General features: G+C 40.5%; 1 protein-coding gene across 14 annotated transcripts in view; it reads right to left on the bottom strand.

Moving 5' to 3' along the window:
* Positions 1–20,239, bottom strand: part of LOC105463367 (ankyrin repeat and sterile alpha motif domain containing 1B) — a 1,291,052-nt gene that overhangs the window by 76,334 nt on the left and 1,194,479 nt on the right. For 4 of the 14 annotated variants that reach the window (XM_071072455.1, XM_071072448.1, XM_071072443.1 and 1 more), the window contains exon 20: positions 397–471. The exons of 6 other annotated variants lie outside the window; for them this stretch is intronic. In XM_071072455.1, the coding sequence (XP_070928556.1) occupies positions 397–471 (75 nt within the window). The remainder of the gene's footprint in view (positions 1–396; positions 472–20,239) is intronic. 4 more of the 14 variants (XM_071072449.1, XM_071072451.1, XM_071072444.1 and 1 more) reach the window with 1 other exon arrangement.

Below are 20,239 nucleotides of genomic sequence, written 5' to 3'. Positions count from 1 at the left end.
CAAAGGGTTGGAGAGTCCATGAATATGGGGAAGTACAAAATGGGGAGGAATAATGCTGATATATACATGTGTGTATATATATATCAATTTACCCATTTCTTTTTCCTGTAAAAGCAAGTTAACACAGACGCCTGGAATGAAAGCCAAAACTCACATGGGACATATTTTAACCATAGACTTTAAAACCAAGTATGTTTCTTTTTTAGGACAATGTTTGCACATCAACTCATCACAAGGCACAGTAAATGAAGTATAATAGACAAAGAGTCTCAGAGTCACCAGACATTACAAATTTTCTGCATTACCAGGACACAGTACCTATAGCTGTTGACAACACTGTGCAACACAGTACATAGCGCAAGTTCAGGAGAAGAAAAGAACCATTTGTAACCTTACATTATGAACCTGATGGATCGCTGAGAAAGGAAATCCTGCGTTCTGATTCGTCCATATTTCACAGACAGACGACTGCTGATATAAACAGAAAACTATCTTATCTTGTCAATATTTAAAACATGGTAGCTACCAAGGTAGCATCCAGGAAGGAAAAGAGGAAAATAACAAAATGCAAAGAATCACATTAAAAAAAACCTCAAAAAATGTTTTAGGGTGCTCAAGGTTTAATAATTGACTTCCAAGTCATTCTTTTTGCTTTAAAACATTTTGAGTTGACCGAAAAAAATCATTTATGCATTTATGCAAGGAAAGTTACCAATAAATTCATGCCTTAGAAAAAAGCAAACTGTATTTTATATTTGCCGGAAAACCAGAAATACCTTCCCCCTTCAGGTCACTACTTTCAGAGGATAAATATTTTTATCAACTTCAAGAAAAACAAGAAAAAACCTTTAATACAGGTCCAACATTTTTATTTTCTTATCTTCAATGACCAAGAGTAAACAGTGTAATAAAATGACTTTTCCTGATTTGGTCATTGCTCTATTTGATAAACCTAGAAGACATTTATGCCTCCAGAGTTCTTATGGGCAAAACTCTGTAGTTAACGAAGGAAGACGTGTCAGCTTGCTACCCAGCACTGGAGGAGTGAAGGAGGTGGCAGGAAGGAGGCTGGGGCAGGGAAGAACTGAAGTCAGGGAAATTCAGTTCTGTTCCTCAAGCAGAAACCCTTGGGAATAGCAGTTGTGAGTCTAATGATTCAGCTCCATGATTCTGGCTCTCCCGCACACCATTAATAAGATAAAGTAGTAATGTTTGCTCAGAACCAAACACCAAACCAACCAGCATCCCTTCCCAGGAGTTAGAGCAGAAATCTTCAAATAGACCGACTGAGCTCTTGGCTCGACTATCCCAAGTTCTGTTCCCAAATTTCATCTTTCTAAAACACACTGTGAAATTAAATCACAGAAAATGGCAGAGCATGTAAACTTATTCAGCAAGCTCTGAGCATCTTCAGCATTCACAAACAGCCCGTACAAAGATCACTGAAGGAAGAAGGCAAGCACATAACCACAATATGGTTAAGAGACCCAGCAAAGAACTGTATCATCAGCAAACAAGTGATAGAAAAGAAAGCTTATCCCTAGCTAAAAGTTTCCTCACCCCAGAAACGCTCACCAGCAATTTAATACCTCTCTCTCTAGTTACAACTGCATCTCCATACACTCCTACACCTTTGCTTTCCCTGTCTTCTGTTAACCAGAGGCTGGCTAGGGATGGACCGTCAGGAAGATGGCCTTCTGTTCAGGAAGTTAGATCCCCAGGGTCTGTCCAAAGGCACTTCCAAACACCTTTCACTTAAACCAGCTCTGCTATCCTCAGTTCCCTCTCTAAACTCCATGCTATTTTATACATCCATAGGGGGTTCTTCCTCTTCTTACCTTTCTAGCGAATTCAGTCTTGGACCCATCCACTCTGTTGGCCTTGTCTCCAAGAGCTGTCATCTGATTTGAATGTACTAACTCCATGCTTTAGCTGGACTATCATCTTAAGTGGCATCCTCATCCACTCCTGAGCGAATTCTTTACACAAATCACATCTTCTACAACTTTCATACATTTCTCGTGTTAATCTAATGCTAGAAGTGCTTCTAGCACTTCCAGTGCTAAATAATCCAGAGACCACCTGTCATCTGATAGATGAAGACACAGACATTTAAAGAGGTGAAGTGGCTTGCTCAGGTCACACAGGTGAGTGGCACAATATGTCAGCCTACTGGGATGGCCAAGAAGGAGTGTGAGCCTGGTACTGATGTCACCAGAAGGCAGAGGATCGCTCTAGCTATATACGGCCTGGTTCTACTGACCCTGAAATGAATAGAAACTAAAAATAAAATTCTAAGCCCCCTCATAGACTGCCAAGGGGACCCCAGAAAAACCTTAAAATTGAGTTTCTGACCATGATGGGATGGGAGGTGAGACAAGCCTCATTATACCTCCTTTCTTTGATGATTTAGACAAAACAACTGGTAGGAATTAATGTTAAAATAGAGATCATAAGAGTGACAGAACAGTCTCCTTGTGGCAATAAGATACTGAATTATCAACAGGACCCAAGGCCACGCCAGGCAAAGGTTAAATCACGCACCCCTACACCAAAAGAATAAACTACGTTCCAACTGCCACAAGTTTTTTCTTTTTGTCTATCAGCTAAACAGGCACTGGCCTTAAGAGAAGCAATATTTAAACAATTTGCAGCTCCACCAGATGCTGACTGGGCCTCAGCCCCTGCTCCACCAACCATAACTACAGCTGGACAAGTGATTGATTCAGTAACTTTATCCAAATAAGATCACTGACCGTGGACTAGTTCTGGTTGGTCTACAGAGATTGCACACTTGTGTGCCTTCATGTCCTGAAAAGCCCTTCTGATGTATAGGGCTAACTGTAATACATCTACATGTTAAGTCTCCAACCCAAAGTGAACATAGGTCACATGTTACATGCATGTTTGTTGAATACACGTGTGTCAGGACTACCTTCATGAATATTCACAGCTCTTGTAACACGTTGAATATACGCATTTAGCTAACCTGTTCAGCGTAAATCTTCTACTCTAAGCCCTTCCCCTTTGAAGAACCTGTCTCTGGGGTCTTGGTTGGAGGTGCTTCCCAGCCTGTGGGAGGGCTACCTTGCAGGCTGTAACCTTTAGAAGAAATAAAGTCTCCTCTCCTTTACTAAATTCATATATATATATTTAAGTTAACACGAGTATATCTAAATGCAATCAGTTCATGGAACAGTCTTAACTGTACTGGGGTTCAAACACCAAAAAGTTGTTTTAGGTTATTTTAGTTACTCCCAAAGGGGCCATGCCCAGTCTGCCTGCCTGATGGGCACCAGGCCATTCAACCTTTCAGGCAGACTGCGTAACTTCCTGGTCACTTTGAGTCATGAAGACTCCATTTTGTATGAAATCCAAACTCATATCTGATTCAAACTTTTCCCTCCCTCATCATGTGCCAGTCTTGGGGCTTAAAAAGCCCGGGGTGGGTAAGAGAAGCTTGGTCTGCACTTTGACTTCTCCTAGGAGAGGGCAGGTGTCATGGTCTACCTCGGACGTTCCCTGCCCCAAGCTCTACCTAGTTCATGTGTTTAGTTGGGGAGGAAGAAACAGGAAAAGGACGAGGTCCCTTTCTTGTCTGGCTGTTTCTCTGGCAGCCGCTACTGCTGTTCAGCTAACGTTAACATAGTCTCCCATGTGCTCTGCTTAGCAGCTGCTCCAACCTAGGTTTTCCTGTGTCCCCATGTGAGTTCTTTGGAGGGCTCTTCTAGGGTAGAGGGCAGTTCCCCCCACTGCACAGTTCCTGGTGGCAGAAATCTGGCTCTAGCTTGACTTCTTCCAACTCCCACTCAGCCCTCCTAGGACACATATATGCCCTTTGAGGGGAACCCAGGGGGACAAACATAACCTCAGCCCCCTTCTGCACAGCCATGTGGCCCACATGACATGGACACATCCTTGTCACACAGAACAGTAGAAGGGCGGGCTGCTCTGTGAACACTCCCCCTCTCTGCCAGGGCATCTCTCCCCAGGACTCTCTGTGTCAGCTCTGTAGGTGCTATGTGACCTGCCTGCCAGAAGTCCAGTTACGGATACCAAGGCCAGTTTTCCCTCCTAGCAGGCACCTCCCAGCCAGATGTACACTCCTCCCGAACCCCTTCTCACCAGGACTGGAGAGCATGGGAATGCACTCTGTCTCCTCTCTCATGGGAAAGGAGGAAAAGCCGTAGTTCTTTCCACAGGACTCAGACAATTCTCTGTCCTTCTCCAGCACTAACTAATGTCCCGCCTATGTGGACACGTAGCTGACCGGGAACAAGAGACTGATTCAGTAACTTTATTCAAATAAGATCACTTACTTGGATCTTTTTTGAGGCAGGATTCACACTGCCTCCTTGTAAACCCCAAAGTAGGTGTCTGGCTCCATGATTGACAGCTTTCTTTTTAGAGCATGCAGTGCTTACTTAGTATGTACAGGAAAATTCTCACTTAGCATCCTGGGGATAGACCTTCCAATAGTGAATAGATCTTTCGCTACTCACAGAAATTTACCAGAGTTAAGAAGGGAAAAGAGGATCCATGCCATACTTATTTCATTAAAAAAAATCATATAAAATTTTTCTCAATGAAGACTAAAGAACCCACCCCTAGTCATATGCACTGAGAGTTCACATATGGCTTATGTAAATTTTTTAGATGCTATAATAAATATTTTCTATTTATAAGCTATGTTTTAAATTTAGAGAAAGTAAAACCTCTATAATTTCTAATACCGTCATGCACAATATAACGATGTTTCAGTTAATGACAGACTGCATATGCTACAGGGGTCTCATAAGACTACAATACCATATTTTTACTGTACCTTTTGTGGGGGTTGGAAGAAGTAAAGCTAGAGCCAGATTTAGGTATGTTTAGATACAGAAATACTCCCCATTGTGTTACAATCACCTACAGTATTCAGCACAGTAACATGCCGTACAGGTTAGTAGGAGCAATAGGCTAGATCATAGACAGCCTAGCTGTGTAGTAGGTGACACCATCTCACATTAGGTAAATACACACTATGACGTTTACATGACGAAATCACCTAACAATGCATTTCTCAGAATGTATCCCCATCATTAGGTTATGCATGACTGTCATCCTGTCAGTGCAAATGGTAAAAAGTCAGAATTTAAAAGAGTTTAAGCTAAAAGCAGTTAATTGTGTTTGAGTTGTGAAAATTATTATTTTATATTTTTTGACACAGAGTCTCTGCTCTGTTGCCCAGGCTAGGGTGCAGTGGCGCGATCCTGGCTTGCTGCAAACTCCGCTTCCTGGGTTCCAGTGATTCTTGTGCCTCAGCCACTCGCGTAGCTGTGACTACAGGCATGTGCCACCATACCCAGCTAATTTTTATATTTTTAGTAGATATGGGGTTTTACCATGTTGCCCAGGCTGGTCTCGAACTCCTGACCTCAAGTGATCCACCCACCTTAGCCTCCCAAAGTGCTGGGATGAAAATTATTTTTTTTTAAAAACTGATGCATTCCAGATACCACAGTAGTTTTGTGAGCAATAAATAATTTGTCAGACTCACAGAGTAAGCAACTTAAGGCGGACCTGTTGTAACTGGTGCATTCATAATATGAAATGGCTCTTCTCCTAGACATAGGGTTATTATACTGTGTGCTGGAATTAATTTTTTAAATGCAAGAGTTTCCAGAGTAGAAATTAATTATGTTTATGAAAATAACATTTCAGGGTACAACATGTATTGAAGTACTGAGTTTTGAAAAGTTTTGAGAAAGAAATATAATATCAGCCATAAAATTTCATCTGGGACCCAAATTCCTAGAAAAGTCGTGAGTTAAGTTTTTTTCTTTTTTTTTTTTTGAGATGGAGTCTTGTTCTGTCACCCAGGCTGGAGTGCAGTGGTGCAACCATGGTTCACTGCAGACTGGACCTTCCAGGCTTAAGTGAGTCTCTCACTTCAGCCTCCCAAGGAGCTGGAACTACATGGATGCATCACTTCACCCAGTTAATTTTTTTTTTTCTAAATGTGTAGAGACAAGGTCTTGCTATGTTGCTCAGGCTGGTCTTGAACTCCTGGGCTCAAGTGATCTGCCTGCCTCGGCCTCCCAAAGTGCTAGGATTACAGTTGTGAGCCACTGTGCCTAGTCTTAAATTTAAGTTTTTTTTTTTTTTTGGAGGCATTGGAAATGGGGTCTTGCTCTGTCACCTAGGCTGGAGTACGGGGCACAATCTTGGCTCACTGCAACCACCGCCTCCTGGGTTCAAGTGATTATCATGCCTCAACCTCCTGTGTAGCTGGGATCAGAGGTGTGAACCACCTCACCTGGTTAATTTTTGTTATTTTTGATAGAGACAGGTTTCACCATGTTGGCCAGGCTTTCGCATTTGTTAAGTTGGCCTCAAGTGATCCACCCACCTTGGCCTCCCAAAGTGCTGGGATTACAGGCGTGAGTCACCTCACCTGGCCAAATTAAACTCTATTTTTTTTTCTTTTTGTTTGTTTGTTTTTGAGACAGAGTCTTGCTCTGTCGCCCAGGCTAGAGTGCAGTGGTGTGGTCTTGGCTCACTACAACCTCTGCCTCCCAGGTTCAAGTGATTCTCCTGCCTCAACCTCTTGAGTAGCTGGCATTACAGGCACCTGCCACCATGTCTGGCTGATTTTTGTGTTTTTAGTAGAGACAGGGCTTCGCCATGTTGGACAGGCTGGTCTTGAACTCCTGACCTCAGGTAATTCGCCTGCCTTGGCCTCCCAAAGTGCTGGGATTGCAGGCATGAGCCACCGCACCTGGCCGTAATTAAGTTTTACAATGTCTTAATCTGTGAAGAAGAAGAAGAATAGTACGTGACCTACTTATTTCACCAAGTTATTGTGCAGCTCATGTTTAGCTTCAAGAGACAGGAAACTTTTTCACAGCTAAATGTTTAGGGCTTGGAACACAGACGGAACACATATTTACCGAATGAATGGAATCATATAACACATTCAAAAGGCCTTGGTAAATGGCAAAGCATTATGCAAACGTTAGTCACTACCGTTACTCATTATCATTTTTAACTGGTCTACTCTATTGGTGCCGCTTGTGCCTTTCATAAACTATGTCACTGCCAACACACTTCCGGTTAATTGTACCAGAAACTGCAGACTTCCTGTTGGAAGAGTCCTCATATTTCCTGATAAAGGCAGAAAAGGGCTGCCAACTTGCTGAAGAGAGAAGGAACATTTGTCATTAGCGCACCTAGGTGTCAAAAGGCTGCTTGTAGAGCCTGGAAACAGTTCCATGAAATAATGTTAATCGCCCCTTTGCAATTTCATTTGCCTATTTTCTCTCAATCCCTGTCACATATATTGCAAAGTCTCATTTAGTTTTTCTGAACCTGAATTACTATGAAACCCAAACAAATAAGGGTAAATAAGGATAGACTTACAACTGAGATATTACTAATAATTTAATGTTTACTTCTTTGATGGTGAAGTCAACACACATTTGAAGGTATATAATTTTATCTTCAGTTCAGAATTCTCTCTTAGCTCTGGAAATTTTTTCTTAAAATGCAATGCATGTCTCGCTTTCGTTACCATCTTGTACCTTGGGTTACCATGACTTCAGCTCAGAAAATACAACACAATTGCATTCTAATCTAATCACAAAATAAAAAGAATATTACCAATGTCCAAAGTTTTCCTCCTAAAGGTGGACTTCCTTTTTGCTCAATTGCTAGCAATCCAGTAATTTACAATAAATTATCTCTCTTTCATTATGGTTTGTCCTCTTTCCCAGAGCATTTTCAAAAATTGCTATAACATCTTCCAACAAAAGCAAACAAACTTCTTCCCTTGCCCCAATATCACCCTCAGTTTCCTGCTCAATTACTCTAATCTTTAAGCAAAACTCCCTGAGAAGGGTCTAGATGGTCTCCACTTTCTCTTTTCCTGTCCTCATCTGAGCCCACTCTACTGAAACAATTTTCTATTTTCCTTGACCTATGGGACACCCTTGATCACTCCTCCATTCCTCAGCCTCTTTGGCTGCTTCCTGTTATCTGAACATCCCTGGAGTGTTAGTCCTCAATCTTCCCTTCCTTCTTGGCTATACTAGGTGGTCTCTTCCAGCTGTGACTCCCACATTCATATCTCCAGCCCAGACTTCTTCCCTAAATTCAAGACTCAGACACCCAGCTGCCTGCTTGATGTTTCTCCTTTCGCATTTATTAAGTCAGCTCAACCTTAAATTAAATGCCAGAGACCAAGCTCCTGATGACCTCACCTCCTTGTAAGCTTCCTTATTTCGGCAAATTTTAGCTCTTTTTTTCCAGTTCCTCAGGTTCATAATGCTGGAGCTCTACTTTCTCTTATATCTCACATTCAATCCAGCAGCAAAGCCTACTGAATCTACTTCTAAAATCTTCTCACCATCCTGTCACTACTTGCTCCAAGCTACTCCCTTTTCTCATTTGGTTGATTTCATTGGCTTCTTACCGGTCTCACTGCTGTCATCTTTGCCCCCTAAGTATCTCTTCTCAGTACGAGAGCCAAAATGACCCATCTAAAATGAAAGCCAGGTCATTCCACTCAGCTCCATTCAACACAGAAGATAATTCAAAGTCCTAACAATGACCTGCAAGGTTCTCCATTCTCTGGTACCCACACTGTTCTACCTCCCTACCCTCCTTTCCTACCCATCTTCCTCTTGCTCTCTGGGTTCTTGACAGCAAAGCACATTCTTGCCTCATAGCCTCTGCATTTGCTTCTCTTTCTGCCTGAAATGTTCTCCCTCCGGCTACTATAGGCCTAGCTAGCTCCCTCACTTCCTTCAAGTTTTATTCTAATGTCACTTTTTCAGAGAAGCCTTCCCCGGACACCCTAGCATATTACATCCAAATTAAGTCTGTGCTTTTCACTCTGTAAAAGAATTATTCTTTCAAGCAGAAATTATTTATTTATTTATTTGTTTGTTTTTGAGACAGGGTCTCACTGTCACCCATGGAGTGCAATGGCACGATCTTGGCTCACTGCAACCTCCACCTGCTAGGTTCAAATGATTCTTGTGCCTCAGCCTCCCAAGTAGCTGGGATTACAGGTGTGCACCACCACATCTGGCTAATTTTTGTATTTTCAGTAGAGATGGGGTTTCACCATGTTGGCCAGGTCTTGGACGCCTGGCCTCATGGGATCCTCTCACCTCGGCCTCCCAAAATACTGGGTTTACAGGTGTGAGCCACCGCACTTGGCCTCAAGCAGAAATTTAAAATGTAAAAAATGTTTAGTGCATAAGAACCTCTCTCCGTCACCCTGATATTCATGCAAAAGTAGTTACTGGTCATCTACTGTGTGCAAGGCCTGGGTCACAAAGTGAGTATGGATCAGTCTTGCTTTTAATCAACGTCTGTGGAATGAAAATTGCTTTTTCCACGAACAGAACCAGTAGTAAACTGGGACTGACAGCTGATGGTAGGTCTCAGAACAGAGCAAGTAGATGACAGCTCCATCAACTCGATAACCCCTATTAAGCCCTGGAAACCTTCTGGGAGTCTGCTGATATTATATAGCTAGTCTAATAAAGAAACTTTTATGAATAGAGCCCTCCAGTCAGATTCTACCAGAGATGAAATTTTCTGCCGTGTTCTAGCCCTGAAAAAAAAGAAAAAAAGACTTTTTCTCTGTTTCTCCCTTATGTTTGTCATAATACTTTCAACACTTCAGGGTATTCAGAAATTGACCAGAAAGAAACCAACAAGAAATATGAAAATTTCAGAGTGAAAGCTAAAGGAATAATGAAGTGCATTCCTTCTTCTGGATGATAGTGCTTCTAAAAGAAAATGAAAACAAACTTGAAGAGCAAACAAAACAGCTTCAAAGGCAGAAAAAAAAAGGGCGTCCCAACAAAGGAAGCCTTGGCCAATAGCCAGCAAACTCAGTGGCTCCTTGAGCAGAGTCTGGCATGAAATGAGACCTGTCAAAGGATGCAGTCAAACAAATTCAGTGCAGTCAAGGGGTAAGGCACCAAACACCTCATATGCATATTTTCTTTCAGCAGTGACAGCCCCACAGTTGCTTCGTCCATGGACATTAACTGAACCCTGCCTAGAAAATCAGAAAATTAGAGCCTTTTGTTTCTCATGAGTTACCCAGAGGCTGTAGGCCAGCATCTGATTACCTCTTCCTTCCCACCATTGGAGACAGAGGAACACTCCTCCTTCTCACTTCTTGAGTGAGTTCTGAGATACATACTCAGTCCTGTAACAACTGCAAGTGATTTAGATTCTTCTCTGCAACCACACTGTCAGCTTCTCAAGTTCCCTGTCTGTGTCTATTTATTTCTAGTTCTAAAGTGTGAAAGTTTTATGCATGCACCCCACTGGGTCTTTTTATAAAGGGTCTCAGCTGAACTATTTCATTTGCAGGAAATGCTGGAGTCAAGAAAATGCTGCTTCCTGCCATTTCTCCATCTTTCTGAAGGGCAGTCTTTCCAAAACTTCATGATCGTGACCTTCCCCTGTGCCTATGGGGAAGATTTTTGGACAGATCAGTTATCACCTGCTGGGAAGGAAAAGCCAGGCCAACAGTTGTTTCTCTAACAACATCTGCATGGGTGACCCATGATTGCTGGAGTCAGCATTAATCAACCTACCAAGAGTGGGAGGAAGTAAACAACACATTTGGTTCCATCTAAGTCCACTGGCATGATATAAATTCTAACACTGTCTTCCCAAGTTTAACTTTCCCTCCCTTCCCTTTCCCATTCCTCTCCAGTCTCCCTCGCTCCCTCCTTCCTTCCTTCCTCCCTCCCTCCTTCCTTCCTTCCTCCCTTCCTCCTTTCCTCCCTTCCTCTCTTCCTCCCTCCCTCCCTTAACTCTAATTCTGGGACTGATATCGCATAAAGGAAGTCCTCAGCTACTAAAGTAGGAGAGTAGGAGAGAACTATAGGCTTATGATATTCCTGTTATTCATTTGTAGAGATAATATATAACCTGTATTCCCTAATATGACAGTTGTAGCCCTAAATGGCATTACACAATTGTCTATGAAATCTCCTTACAAGAAAAAAATAGAGCAGGGAAAAAAAATGAGCACTGCCTGTACAATCCAGCTTTCATTGTGCAGCTCCCCAGGTTCCAGGGATGTTGCAAGGAATTTAAGTCAATTGGGATCATGCTGTTTATAGCAATATGGGCTGTTTTACTTGTTATCCCTCAAAGTCTGGATGCTATCAAATATTTTTCAGGACCACTAAAAAGCAGAACATTAATAACTAATTCAGAAAAGCAGTGATCAACTTTTTATCATAACATGAATGACTGAAAAAAAACTAGATTTTGCAAAGTAATGTTGTTCTTTGTAACCTCTCTTTACAATATACATTACATCCCTTTCTTGCAAACAGAGGTTGTCATTTCCTTTACTTAAATTCATTTATTAACTGGAGGCCAAATGTTTGTTTCCTGCTTCTGATAGAAAAGATGTATTGGGAAGAGTCATTTATTCAATGATGTTTATTGAGACCCCAGCATTTCTTCATTTTATCCTTGTGAAAAATATGAAAAAACAAAGTGCAGTTGAACAATCCTCTTGAATGATGCCAAGCTAAGAGGTCTCTAGTAGAAAGCTACACAGTTTTTTTTTTTTCAGTTCTACTTTATTCAACACTTCACTCAATACATTGATGGATGACTTCAAAGGTTTGTTGTTTTGAGGTAAGCTTCTTAAAATGAGTACATTACATAGTTGAAAAGGATCACTGATATACTGAGTAGCAACTAAGTCTTAGAAAGGTCTTGATAGACTAGGATTATTGAATGAGTAACTTGATAAAACTGCTTTATCTGGAAAAGGATAATGTAAATCCAGCGCTGCTGAGAAAGGAGGCATAGTTCATGGCTATTGATAAAGGCTGGGACATTTTCATGAAGAAAAGCTCAGTAAGAATGAATGATATGTCAATGTTGATCTGCCCAGAGCTGGGGAACCAGGATGCTATACGGCCCACATCCCCCTTATCACATGGGATTGGCAAAGAGCTGGAGACATTTAACATAGTGATGGGAAGATATCGAATTGTCTTCAGTCTTAAAAAACTCTTCCCAGCAAAGGGAGCAGATGCATTCTTAGTTGTTTCAGAAGATATCATGAACTATATAGGAGTTATAGGGAGGCTTATTTCAATTCAATTCAATATAAGTTAAAAGTTATATCAACTAGACCTTTTCCAATCATGGGGCTGCCTCACAAAGAGCAGGCCAGATTTCCAGTGACAAGTTTAGGCAGAAACTTGTGGCTGTCTGTAAGGATGTATTCGAATGGGTGCCTGCATCAATTAAGAGACTACATATATTTTCTGGCCCCTTTTCATCCTAAAAGTCTCTGCTTTTCTTTAACAGTACAGTTGGTTATCTGTATTCTCAGTTCTGCATTCTTCTGACTGCACAGAAGAATCTTCTAGCTATTAATGCATATAGAGAAAAGCAAGTTATCACATATTTTGTGATCCTGCATTCAAACCTCATTAAAATAGAGGCGCGTACAGCAAGGAGGTCACGTCCTTTCACAATGGTTTACATGAAGCAATTGTTTACTATCTCTGATTTGTAAAGAACGAAAAATTGGATGTCAGGAGCAAAGGATTTTCTTCAAATACAATGTTTATCCATGCTACTTTAGAGGTTTAATTCTCTACTGAAGTTGCATTTACATAAGGTATTAGATATTCTTAATAGGATTTTTCAAGGAACTCAAAATACTGCATTGGAGCCTTTGGGGCTTTGGACTTTCTAGAATGTCTCATGTCTGCTAGTTCCCAGTTTGCAGAGATAATATAGGGTGTTCATCAACACTGTGGTTCACATGATGGCTGTGAAGCTAGGCTGTTTGCATTGGAATCCTGGTTCTATACTTTGCAATTTTTGTGGTCGTGGGCAAGCCACATAAATGCTCCATGCCTCAATTTCCTCCTTATAAAGTTGTACTAATCAGTGCTGGCTCTGACGATGATGATGATGAACCACCAGGTCTAAGCTAGACAGATGATAATCTATTGTTCCAGGCAGTATATTTCCCTAAAAAACTGGAGACCATCCCAATTTGTGTCCAATCTGATATGTTGTAGAGCCCTGTAGTTTTATGATGCCTATAGCCTTACGTAAAGTAATTTGGTCAACAGAATTTACAGAGTGTTTATTTTAGAGGAATTAAAAAATGACTGCGGAAGAGTCAGGCATTGCCGCCACATAGCCAACATACACTTTACCAAAAAAGCAGCAAACATTTAAAAATGAAATATAATGAAATATTTTGAAATACACTAACTCATAAACATCCTTTAATTTTTAAAAGTATTTAAGTATGGATATCATCCATAATTCCTTTTCCAAAGAGCACCAGTGTTAACTAGGTTATAACATGAATAGGAGCTTCTTGGACAGTGTTTGCATTCATAAAAACCATGATTTCCAAGTCAGTGAAGAGGTATTAGTTTGGGCTTACAAGATGGAAAACAGAAACAGTTTTGTAAGATGTAGCTAAATATGAGATTTACTTTAAAATGCATTTACTCCCAGATGCAGTTGAGAAAGCATAATGTAGAAAAGAAGTTATCTTAAAATAACAACAATAATTTCTAAAACAACCCAAACGTATAGTTTCAGAGTTTGTAAAATACTTCGAAAAAATACCATTTTATTTGTGCCTCATAACAGTGGTGTGAGGTGGGCATTAACCTCAGTCTAGGAAGAGAAAACTAAGGCTCTGTGTAGCTAAGAAGCTTGTCCAAGGTTACAGAGGTAACATCAGAGTGAAAAGGGATTTTTCACTCTGGTCTCGGTTCTTCAAATCTGGCATTCTAACAAAGCTCATCAAATTAAGTATGAACAAATGAAATCAATACTCATCTGATATAGCAATTTTCCATCAGACAGTCTCAGAATTCCAAAGTCAGAGTGGATTTATTCAGCTGCCCATTATTGCTATTTCTGCTGGCTTAGAAACCAGCCCCTCTTCTAGTAGCAGCGGCCTGGCTGTTCATGGGAGCAGGTGCCTCCTTACTCCTCAGTCCACATGGTTCAGATGGAGCTAAAACCACCCCTGGTGTGGGACCTTTGTCTTGCTAATCAATCTGTCTCTCTCTCTCTCTTTCTCTCTCTCTCTCTCTCTCTCTCTCACACACACACACACACACACACACACACACACACACACACACCCCTTTGTAATTAGCTCAGGGAAGGACACTTGATCCAAACGAGGCTCACTTGAACTGATGGAACACAATACTGAGACTTTTTCTTTTTTGAGACAGAGTCTCGCTGTTTCTCAGGCTGGAGTGCAGTGGTGTGATCTTGCTCACCGTGAAGTCTGCCTCCTGGGTTCAAGCAGTTCTCATGCCTCAGCCTCCCAAGTAGCTGGGATTACACGCACCCATCACCATGCCCAGCTAATCTTTGTAGTTTTAGTAGATATGGGGTTTTGCCATGTTGCCCAGCCTGGTCTTGAACTCCTGGTCTCAAGTGATCCACCGGCCTCAGCCTCCCAAATTGCTAAGATTACAGGCATGAGCCACCATGCCTGGCCTGGGACTCTTTTTTTTTTTTTTTTTGACACTGTTGGAAAGATAGGTTCTCTTTCTTGTAACTTCAAGTTAAAGAGCAATTTGGCTTGAAACTCTCCACATGTAGAGGAAGGCTGTTTGGGAAAAGAGCCAACACAGAGAACAGCAGAGCCAAGAGATGGAGAGCCAGAGAGCAATGCAGCAAAACAGCACCTGGATCCAGGACTCCTGCCCTTTTCTGCTTAAGCCATCCTGAGTTGCAATTTTTGTTACTTACATGCATCTGGAGAAGTCCTTGCTGATAAATTACTTTAGGCCTATACATACAGAATTAACTGAGACACGGCTGCACAAACAGCCCTATTTCCACTAGATGTTAAAAAACCTTCTTTTACTTTTTTTACCACTGGAAAAAGAAAGGGAAGAAGGAGAAGGAGAATAAGAATCAGAGAATTCTCCTACCCTTGACAATTTAGCAAGGGCAGATTATAACAGCAAAAACTGACCTGTGGACCCAAGAACTGGACTGCATGTAATAAGAAACATTCTGAACATTTAACAAGTGGAAAAATAACCTGCTGGGCCTCTTTGTGAACAAGTTGCTCAATGTTGACAAGCCTAAGGCACTACTAAATATCACAAGGTCAATTCCACTGAAATAGGGTTTTTATATACTGTCAGACTTTTTGTTTAGTTTTTTTGAAAACAGAATATTTTCTATTGATATCTTCTTTTTCTTTTTTAAAAAATCCATGGTCTGGTTTCAATTGGAAACAGTACCCTTGGTTAAGCACCAGCACATGGAGACAAGGTGGAGACATTGGAGCTTCTCTAGCAAAATGACTGGAGGTGTTTAGGGCTGACGGGGGTCTATGAGAATCAACTCTGGCTAATTTGCCTTCTTGATGAACTTGACGGGGAAGGAAATAATCTAGACCTGTAAGATGAGTATCAAAGCCAGAAAAAGAATCCGAGTGATTCTCCCACTTCTTCCAATTATTTTTTTTTAACACTGAAGTACAGTATACACAAGACACCAATCATACTGACATTAGTGTGGCCTAAAAGACACTCATCATACTGGAATTTCTAATCCCAAAGTTGTGTCAGATAGAGCAGGGTGTATTTGCTAAAAGAAAATTAACTGACCATATTAAAAAAAAAGGTATACAATACATCAGGTTTAAATTCCAAGTATGGAAGCACGGTTTTCCACTTTTGTGTGGGTCATAGCTGGCTAGTGGTCTAGAGTTCTTGACTTGAAACAGGGCACAGGTATCATCAACATTCCAGATGATCTCTGAAGCTGGGGTGTCAGCTTGTCAACCTGACGAGCTGCCAAGTTGGAAGCTCCTGATGAAAGAACTTACTGAGTGCATTTTTGACCTTCTTTTTTGGTTATGTATGATCTGTCTGTGCTTAAGTATTAAGAGCTGCTCTTTAGACCTTCATGGAAGGAAACGTTGAAATCCGTGGACAAGCTGAGCCTTTCTGAGTAGTGGCTATGTGATGAAAATCTAAATTAAATACTAGGCATTAACTTATGGACATTAAACACAAAATCTGATGTGACGCAGTAATAGGAAAACTTGTTTAGTTTGGGGAAAAAAAAACCACTTTCTTTTTTTTTCTTTGAGACAGAGTCTCCCTCTGTCACCCAGGCTGGAGTGCAATGGCACCATCTCAGCTCACTGCAACCTCTGCCTCCAGAGTTCAAGCGATTCTCCTGTCTCAGCTATCCTGTCTCAGCTGGGACTACAGGCATCCACCATCATGCCCGGCTAACTTTTTTTTTTTTAATTGCTTTTTGAGTTTGTGGCACTGTGACTAGCCCAAGAATAATGCCTACGGTCTGTCTTCTCTATACCGTGACTGAAAGTGAACATCATTTCTAAAGTACTCTTAGGAGTACAGCTGTATTAATGACTTAACTATGCAGAGCTTCCAGCTAACTTTTGAATTTGCAGTAGAGATGGGGTTTCGCCAGGTTGGCCAGGCTGGTTCCAAACTCCTGGCCTCAAGTGATCCGCCCGCCTTGGCCTCCCAAAGTGCTGGGATTACAGGCATGAGCCACCGTGCCCAGCCAAAAAAGCCACTTTCTAAAATGCTGTTCCTTTCAACATAGTTGTGCTATTTTCTGAAAACTGATTCCATAAATTCCAATAAAGCCAGAGCAGTCGGTAGAATTTCTAGGAACAACAGGCCTATTCTCTCAGGAAAAGTATATAAAGGAGAAGTTACTGTCCTGCTTCTTTCCCAGACATGGCAAAGTGTTTGCCTCATGGCTTTCTGGGATATCCATGCTTTTAAAGCTAACAGTGCTGTGCACAATATATTTCAATAAAGTTCCAAATTTCATTTAAAGAAAAAAAAAGCCCTCTGACTTGATATTTTATCTAACAGTGTTACAATAATAACGTGTTACTACCATATGATATTTTTTGTTACAATTTTGTAATCTGAATTGGTAGAGAAAGATGGCATCCATCCTCTGCTTTCCCTGGCTTTGAGATCATTCTACCCGGATCCCTCTGCATCGTGATATATGCTCCTAGGCAGATGATGTGTTTACACAATTAATTAAAATAATAAAAGAAAAATGCAAATTCCATTCTCAATCTACATGCTAAATATGGGTAACATTGAAACAAAAGATGGTCTTTATAGAATGCTACAACCACCAGAGCACTTGCCCTTCAACTCTTTGTCATCAATTGGCCTACAATGAGTAGAGACCTTTTAATTAGGGACAGACAGATGATGTGTCTGAACTGATAGTCATATCTGTCTATATAGTGCTTTACAGTTTAGAATATGCTTTCATATAAATTATCTGATACATACAGCCTGAGAAGCAGACATCATCCACATTTTAAAGACAAAAAAATTGAAATTCAGAGTCACCACACAACTTGGTCCAGGTCACACAGCCAGAAAGAAACCAAATCAGAATTCCAACTGAAGAAGCCACGAAGGAAACAGCATCGACTATTTGGAGAAACACCACAAGCGAGAACTTGTTTGTAGACAGAGTTAACCCCACACCTACCTACAAAGCTTTTCACAAACATGGGAGACAGGCAGCGTTCTGACACACTGTGCAGGGTCTCTGCTGAAGGATCAACAAATAACCAGGGTAGTTTTGCATTTAAAGATTTCATGGTGTTAACCATGAGCTGATTCAATCAGTTTCCATTAAACTACTGTGATTTTATCTTCTGCTTGCTGTGCCTACACAAATGGAATCTATTACAGCACATGGGAAACAAGAATTTGCTGAACTGTTTTAAAAATATTTTATATCATTTGAATACAGAGGCAGGCACAGGGCATCAGGGACTACAGAGGTACAAGGATAGGGTTAGGCAGGCCAGGGCTTGAGTCCCAGCTCTGCCATTTACCAGCTGTGAGGCCAAGCACTCACCCTGCTTGGCACATGTACACATAGGCTCTTGTGAGGATTAAATAAGATACTGCATGTGCAATCCCAGGCATGAACCTGGTCACAGCAGTGCTTCTGTATGGCTCAGCTTCTACTTCCTTTCCTTTAATAGTATCAAAACAACAAACATTGGAAGAATGAAAATGTAATATACAAAATGCTTTCAAATAGAGAAGTAATTGATGTAGTTGTATTTATTAATACTATTTAGATTGAGAAATATTAAGCTTGCAACTGAATTAATTTTCTAATAATTTAGAAAAAGTTTTTAGTGCCCTGGGTAATACTGTTTTTTTGTAATCTTAGACAAGAGCATTCAGAACATAAAGACTTTAAATTATACACTATTCTCACTAATATTTAAGCTAAAGTTTATGCAAATATATGCATTTCTTTTACTGTTGAGAAGCCTTTGTTGTGTGAAAATACAAGTACTATTTCATTTTCTCATATGTATTTCTGTAAATGGAAGCCTTCTATAAATGGCTTAACTTGCAGCATTTGGAAACTGTTTTTTTTTTTTTTTGCCTGAGTTTGGAGAATGTGGACTTAACCTTATTCATTCCATCACTCTCTTATTGTTCATTTTAAGCGTACTTAGACTTCTAAATATCATTCAAGAAAACTTCTGAAGATTGCAATTAGGTCTTAAATACTGAAAATATTTTCCTCCTTTGGATATATTTTCCATTTACTATCTCATTTCCACATAACTCAGAATTAAAAGCTGATCTGCCAGGTGCTGTATGCACATGAATAGTGTGTTGGACACCTTGTTTGTGCTAAAATGAGATAACAGATGTCAAAGTACTTTGAGAATTTAAAATCACTATGCCCATTACGGTATAATTATACAAATGTGAATGCAACATTTATTTATTAGGGGTATGGAAATGGAGGAGTGTTTCAGAACTTTTGGGCTAATGAGTCCAGTTTAGAATTACAGGCTGGAGAAGCTATGTCTTCAACATGATAGGAAACCCATCATTCAGATGTATTTCTATCATTACATTCAGTTCATGCTGAACTCAATTTTGTTTCTTGCATATTCATTTAAAATAATTTGATGCCAGAGTATTGCTTATAACAGAATAATAGCAAACAATACTCACAATATTTGCAAAACCTCTGTATTCCAAGACAGGTATTTTAAATATTGTTTCAAATTGAAAACAATCAATTAAACACCATTCTAGCGTTTTATTTTAAATATCTGCCAACAAATTTGACAGGTAAAATGGACATTAAATTGATCTCAATTTAACTTTAAGCATTGGTTTTCCAAGTTAAGCAAAGCACTTCCAAACATCTGGTAAGCAGACCTCAAGAAGGCAAAACTCCTGTGAATTACTGCAGCCACCAGGAACTTAAGGTTTCTGGCCTAGGGCTAGAATTCCAAATCACTCTAGTGGTAGCTCAGTTAAACTTGAAGTAGAGGGGTTTCTAAGAACATAAATGTGTCCTGGTGATTTTCTCTCAACTGCATTCTTCTTTCTTTTGGTAGGTAAGAAAGAAAGACTGAAGGTGGACTTTTCCATTTTAGTGGGAAACGGACTGGTTAGGCAAGCATTAACCAAGCTACAGTAAGCTTCTTGGGAGAAATCCCTTGGGAAAGAACTGTAGGAATGGAGCTCCAGGTTGGAAGGAGGTATAACTGGCTGCTTGCTTGCAAGAATTTTAATTGCTAATTCAAGTCTTTAGGAAGACCCAACTTGATTGCCTAAACACAAAACTTTAGGGGAAAAAGTATGGTCTAGAGAGATATGACAGGTTTTTAAAAAAGTAAATAAATTTCAAAAAGTATTACAGCAAATGACCAAAAATAAGATAGAATAATAATAAAAAAACCCATCAGTTGAGTGGTTGACTGGTGGAAAAGTCACATAAATTGAATTGGTCAACAACAAAATGACAGTATTTCATATTTCGACAGGTTAAAGCACTATTTTTTAAGAGGTATGCATTCATTGCTCCATGGGTTTTGGCCTTGCCAGACTAGTGGTCATGCTCAAAACTGCAATTAACATCACCCAAAGAGCTGCAGTTCCAGAATCCCTTTTTCTTATTGATCAGATTCATGTGGTGTCATCTCCTATTTTCTCTGCAGCAGAAGTGGTGTATTGAACAGCAGGCTTTTAGAAAGCTTCTAATAAGCTCCCGGTTGCTGATGGAGCCTGTGTCTCTAGCAGTCACTCGATCATCGTTAGTACTCCACATGAGGGGAATGCATGCTGCACAGGTGCTCTCGTTCACCATGTCCCATCAGCCTGCTTATCTCACT

This window comes from Macaca nemestrina, chromosome 10, assembly GCF_043159975.1.
Source record: "Macaca nemestrina isolate mMacNem1 chromosome 10, mMacNem.hap1, whole genome shotgun sequence".
Classification (NCBI taxonomy): Eukaryota; Metazoa; Chordata; class Mammalia; order Primates; family Cercopithecidae; genus Macaca; species Macaca nemestrina.
The sequence above is the reverse complement of the archived record's forward strand: the minus strand, read 5'-3'. Positions and strand labels throughout refer to the sequence as shown.